The sequence below is a fragment of the Bison bison genome, unplaced genomic scaffold (assembly GCF_000754665.1).
Source record: "Bison bison bison isolate TAMUID 2011002044 unplaced genomic scaffold, Bison_UMD1.0 scf7180017864317, whole genome shotgun sequence".
In the NCBI taxonomy this organism is placed as follows: Eukaryota; Metazoa; Chordata; class Mammalia; order Artiodactyla; family Bovidae; genus Bison; species Bison bison.
In genome coordinates this window covers 3,135,867-3,142,059 of record NW_011494889.1, presented here as the reverse complement: position 1 = coordinate 3,142,059, position 6,193 = coordinate 3,135,867, and the positions used below count along the sequence as shown (strand labels likewise).

General features: G+C 37.0%; 1 protein-coding gene across 1 annotated transcript in view; it reads right to left on the bottom strand.

Annotated features, from left to right (window-relative positions):
* The window catches only part of DNAH14 (dynein, axonemal, heavy chain 14), a 376,195-nt gene that overhangs the window by 189,678 nt on the left and 180,324 nt on the right, over nt 1-6,193 (bottom strand). The window contains exons 31-33 of the mRNA XM_010852937.1: nt 5,841-5,909; nt 4,803-4,989; nt 3,905-3,981 (exon numbers count right to left, since the gene is read on the bottom strand). Coding sequence (XP_010851239.1) covers nt 3,905-3,981; nt 4,803-4,989; nt 5,841-5,909 — 333 coding nt within the window. The remainder of the gene's footprint in view (nt 1-3,904; nt 3,982-4,802; nt 4,990-5,840; nt 5,910-6,193) is intronic.

Sequence of the window (6,193 nt, the reverse complement as noted above, 5' to 3'; positions counted from 1 at the left end):
CTATAGAACTGGTCCTGTGAAGACATGGCTGCCACCATCAATGGCTGCCACCAGAGAGCCATGCCTGTTGCATCTAGAGCCTGATGCTTGCACTAGAGCGGCTTGCTGTCTCTGCTAATTTCTGCTAAATGTCAGCAGCTATTGCCACTGCTGTCACCCTTGCCAGAGTGGACTCTGTGTATATCCTATTTCTTTTTCCTCTAGTTTCAGGTTCAGATTCTAGGGTAGCTATCTCTGATTTGTCAAGGTTGTATGTCTGAGAGAGTTTCAGAAAGCAAGCATATGACATAACAAATATTCAAGAAGTGAATATAACCATAGCTCTAATCAATCAATGCATAGCAGTCACTTGGACACAGTGATTCAGGGGTAGACAAATGAATTGTCCACTCAGAGTGGTCTGGGACTTCAGTTCAATGGTGTAGATAGTTCCATTTATTATTAGAAGCCATCCTGCTACCCAAAATGAAGCCAGTCTAAAAATAACCCTGACAGGGGGGACTGCAGTGCTTAGAATATCTCAGAGAAATAAAAGGGAAACTCAAATCAAAGTGATTATATCCTGCCCCACCTCTGGATTTTCTGATTGGGTGAAAAAGTAAATTCCTTCTACTGTTTAAGCCAACTTAATATTTTTGTTAATTATAACAAAAGTTTTTGATATATTGTTATCACACAGTTTATTGCCACATATATTTCATATACTAAACATTCCAGTACACATTTTTATACATTAAACATGCAGTCAAAAGGGGAAAAAGTAACTACATGTGGTATAGTATGACTTTGGAGATAAAAAGGAAGAAAAGTTTTCCCTGCCCTAGCATCCCTCCCATACTCTTATCTACTGACATCTGAAATTCTTCATTGGGATGGTGATAACTTTTAAGCCTTTGCCCCATAATAAAAAGAGCTAATAGATAACATTTATTGAGTATTTTTTTACCAGGCCTTTTGCTTAATTGTTTAAGAAATTTCATTAATTTTTTCAAAAGCTAAGAAGTAAGAAAAGTGATACTCAGAAAAATGAAATAACACACTCAGTGTCATATAGCTGGTAAATGTTTGAACTGGCATTCAGTCAGGTCTCTCTGACGTCAAAGTCCATTTCTATAAGCACTCTATCTTTACGATGGAAGACTCACTGAGTTGGCATCAGCTGTTTACACATTCCTCTGTAAATACATCAGTGAGTCTTTTTTCTGAAGGTGTTTTGGTAGAGAGGGCGAGAGTGGACCAGAAGTCAAAGTGAGGGGCCACACCAGGGACAGAAAGGGTCCCACACTTCCCTGCTGGGGATCTAGTAAGTAACCTTGACCTTTCCCACTTTTTTCTCAAGACAGATATTGCTTTACATTAAAAGAAATTTAAAAAATAGGGATAACAGTGTGTCTGGCTGGGGAGTAACTATTAGATATAGACAAGGTGAGATAATAGCTTATATAAAATATGGTAAAATTGTTACAATACCATGTTTTTCACTAAAATTATATAACTTAGGGGATGGTATCTGAGATTACTGTGGGGACTATCTTGTAATTTAAGAATAAAAAAGAAAACTTCTAGACTAAGGTCAACTAAAGCTGAAGAAAAGCGTAGTTAAATGTAACTTTTTAAACCCGTTTTGATTGTTTTCATGATACCAGTTGTTTGGAATTAGTTAAGACATTTTGTGACCCAGTACTGTGGTCAGTTTTATAGTTTATTTTCTAAACAAAAGGGGCGGTTTAGAGAAAAACAGATAAGGCTGACTGTGGTAGGCAGAAAAATTCCCCCCTCTTCCCTACCCCTCCAACCCTGCCAATATATTCACTTCCTAATCCCTGGAACTCTGTGAATATTATCTGATAGGGCAGAAGATCTAATTGAGTTAAGAATCTTGGAAGAAGTTTATCCTGAATCATTCAGGTCTAAGTGTAGTCACATGTTCCTTATAAGAGAGGAGACAGAGACATACAGTTGAGAAGGTGATGCAAAGATGAAGGCAGAGATTGGGGTGATGTGACCTTCCACCAAGGAATGCTGGCAACCACCAGAAGGTAAAAGAGGAAAGGAAGAATCTCCCAAGAGACTCTAGAAGGAGAGCAGGTCTGTCCACAACCTTGGTCTCAGACTTCTGACCTCAGGTGCTACGAGAAGATTCATTTCCATTGTTTTTGGACATCATGCTTTTGTAGCAGTTTGTTATGGCAGCAGCCCTACAAAACTAACACACCTTTATTATTTTCTTACATATAAACACCTTTAAACTCTATTTGGGGGTTAAAGTTAGACTCCATCAACATAATTTAGAAAGAGAAGGTGTAAAAAAGGGAGGGTTGAATCACCATGCATAAAGAAATGAGAAAAAATTGTAGTACTCTTGCATGCCTAAGAGACAAAATTAGAAACCTTACAAAGCACTGGGTAGAGTCAAGGGAGAGGAAGGGACAGAGAAGGGAAGAGGAGAGAGGCAAGAAGAACAATTAAAATTTAAGGTGTTAGGAAGGGTCAAGGGACTTTTAAAAAGCAAATTGTCTAATATTCATTTTTAAATTGTTCACTGTACTTTCCTCTGACAAAAAAATAAAAAAAATTCCCCAGTCCTTTTCATAACACAGTCAGCTTCACTTAATCACATCATGTGTGTGTAGGTTTGGGAGAATCAAAGAAGGGTGGCTGTTACCCTTGCAACAGACAGAAGAGAGCTACTTTCAGTGTCAGGAGACAGACAGAGAGTACACTGGAAATGGGAACTCCAACAGCAGGCAGCTGTGAGAACTCTGAGTTTTCTGTGAAGTTTGCAGAGAACAACGAAGGACTCTGAAATGAGAAGAGTACCACTATCCCTGGAATATTTACTCACACACAGAATTAAGTGAACATAAGAAAGACTGAGAACTTGAGGGTTCCCTGTCCTAGTGTTTAGGATTCTGGGCTTTTACTGCTGTGGCCTGGGTTCAATCCCTGGTCAGGAAACTGAGATTTCACAAGCTGCATGGTGCGGCCAAAAAAAAAAAAAAAAAGACTAAGGACATGAGGACATCAGGGAGCTGATTACTTGGTACTATTTATCTTTAATTTTATAAAATTAAAAGACATTTCATAGTAGACACCTATTTACATTCCATCTATATTATACAGGCCATTTTGCAAGATATGCTACAGTTCTTTTATGTAAGAAATAAAATATTACAGTGGAGCTATAGCCTATTCCTATTGTTTTCTCCTCCCATGAAACATTTTTTATTTTTTACTGTACCTATAAACAATATATAACATTTATTGTTTAAACATTTCATGTAAATAGTATATTGATATGTCTTTTTGTAACATATTTTAGAAAAATTAATAGGTGATACATGAATACAGCCCCAAATCAAGACAAGACAAGAAGTACACAGCTTGCCAATAATGAAAAGGAATGCCTGCTTCTGTTTGGTCTCACCAGTACAAATTTCTGAACACTTAAAAATTTTTGCCTATCTGATAAGTGAGAAACAATTTTCAGTGTAACTGTAATGTGCATTTCTCTCATTATGGGTAGGGTTGAGTGTATTTTCATATATTTAAAGGACTTTTATGTCTCTTTTTTTCTGAGAACTGTCTGTTGATTTCCTTTGTCCATTTTTCTATATGACTGTTTTTCCCCCAATTTTCTAGAAATCTTTATATACTAAGAGGATGAGTTATTTAACTGCAACAGGAGCTGCATATATCTTTACTCTAGTTTTTCATTTGTTTTTTGACTTCACAAAAAGTAATTTTTGACTATTATAAATTATTTCTTTTATGGCTTCTGGATTTTGAGTCTGGGAGCTCAGAATTATTTTATCTTGTTGTCATTACTTAAAATTTCACACAGTATTTTCCCAGTATTATGTAACTCCCTTTTGATCTACACTCAATTCAAAATTCAACTGACCATTTAAGCTCCCGTTTCTTCTTCCCAGCCATCACTAAAATTGTCTTCAGAGACCTCAGGCCAAAATCATAATGATCCTATCAAATATTAAAATATTTGAGTTATTAAGTTTCTGGAGAAAAATGAACAACTTGAAAATAAATGCATACAGTATATTGTTAAATCACTAATCATCTATGCTATGAAGAGAAACAGTGTTATGAATTCAAGAAACCCTCAGTTTTGGTTCTAATGTTCTCACTTCTTTCCCAAACTTGTCCTTCTAAAAGTCTCCTTCTCAAAAAAAAAAAAAGATTAACAAGTTTCAAAGGAGTTTAAAAATCATTATCTGAGTTAAGTTTTCTCTAAAATGGAGAGCTACATTTAAAGAATATATTGTAAAAATGAACGCTTTGGAGATAATCTGGTTAGCTGCCCAAACCATTCTGGGTTATAAATAAACACAAAGTTGGCAAGTCCTAGAACAATAATTTTCAAAGTGGGGCATTCAGACTAGCAGCATCATGAACACTTGAAAACTCGTTAGAAATGTAAACTCTCAAGCCCCACCTCAGACAACTAGAAAGTTAGTGGTAAGGTCCAGCAACTTATGTTTTAAAAAGTCCTGCAAATTATTCTGATGCACTATAAAGTTTGAAAACAACTGCTCTAGATGTAATCTTCCTTGCATGGAGAAGGTAGCCTATAATTTAAAATTAGAGCTACTTGACTGCTCTCTCCAGATCAGATCCCAGGGAAAGCTCGGAACTTTGATTTACATATTGCCTTACATACAAGTTGCATGGACTTGATATGCTGATAGAATTTTAGTTCCAGGTCATTCTTGGAGTAATACCTGAAAAGTTATCATTTAATGCTTCATGTAATCACCTTCACTTTGATAAAAACAGTTTGTTACCTGTTGCGAGAGTTGCTTGCTAGCTAATTCGTAAATGTTAACTAGCTTTCCAGAAAGTAATTTTGCAGATTTGAAACCAACAGAAAAGAGCATTACTTCAGCAATCATTTGATAATGGGGAGCCATCATTGCCACTGGGCGAAATAGAGATTTTAAGTTATCTGGGAGTTCCACTCGACCTTTGTATCTTAAGAGGATAAGAAAAACAAAGAAACAGAAAACATCATATTTCAGTTTTTCAAATGAGAACCACATAAATTTCTCCCAAACAGTAATTCTATTGCATTTCTATGTGACCTTTATCTGAAAACAAAAAGTTTACAAGATGGTTTCTACTGTGCTTTTAACTCATAGAGCTTCCTAGTTTATGTTCTTTTCTTCCTATGCCTCCTCCCACAGTTTACCTCACATCAGTTCCCTGATTCCATCAACACACATTTATTGAGTCTGCCCAGTCTCCACTCCCTGTAAACTACCATACTGTTACTCCTGCTACTTTGATTAGCTTTTCTGCCTATGTCCCCTTTGTGACAGACTACCAACCTTTTCATTTCTCACTGGCTATTCATAAAGTGGAAATTTCCCTTGGTCAGAAGCTTAATATGATATCATCCACATGGACAAATACAGAGCTGTAGCTGCTTATAAATGGTGTGGGCAGTGGAGGGATTCAGAGCATGGTGGAGGATGAGTGATGAATATATAATGTCAGCCAACTCTGTCTATGGATAAGATTTAAAAAAAGGATTTTTGCCTGTGTCCATTCCTACCACTTTGTGCACCTGATGCGAAGAACTGACTCATTAGAAAAGACCATGATGCTGGGAAAGATTGAAGGCGGGAGGAGAAGGGGACGACAGGGGATGAGATGGTTGGATGGCATCACTGACTCGATGGACATAAATTTGAGTAAGCTCCAGGAGTTGGTGATGGACAGGGAAGCCTGACATGCTGTAGTCCATGGGGTCATGAAGAATTGGACATGACTGAGCGATTGCACTGAACTGAACTCCTACCACAGATGTAACTGATACTTACCCAGGATTTAGGGTGACAAATACTGCACAAGACATATTTATACGAATTTCTTTTCCTTCCAGTACAAACCTACAAGACATTACAGTATTCATCATTAAGACAACTGCTTTTTGTAAGCCAAAGTATCTTAAAACTACAAAGGAGTTTGCAAAACTTCCTGAGACTGTGTTACAATTAAATCCAAACAGAACATGCTGGTGGGGGAGGGGGGGAACAGTAGAAAGGGAAAGAAGAGGTTTTCTATGTCAAATCAAGAGCTCTGCTGGGATTCAGATTTATTTGATCATGTCTGATGATGTCTATTCAGCAGTGGCCACAGGACTAGAAAAAGTCAGTTTTCATTCCAATCCCAA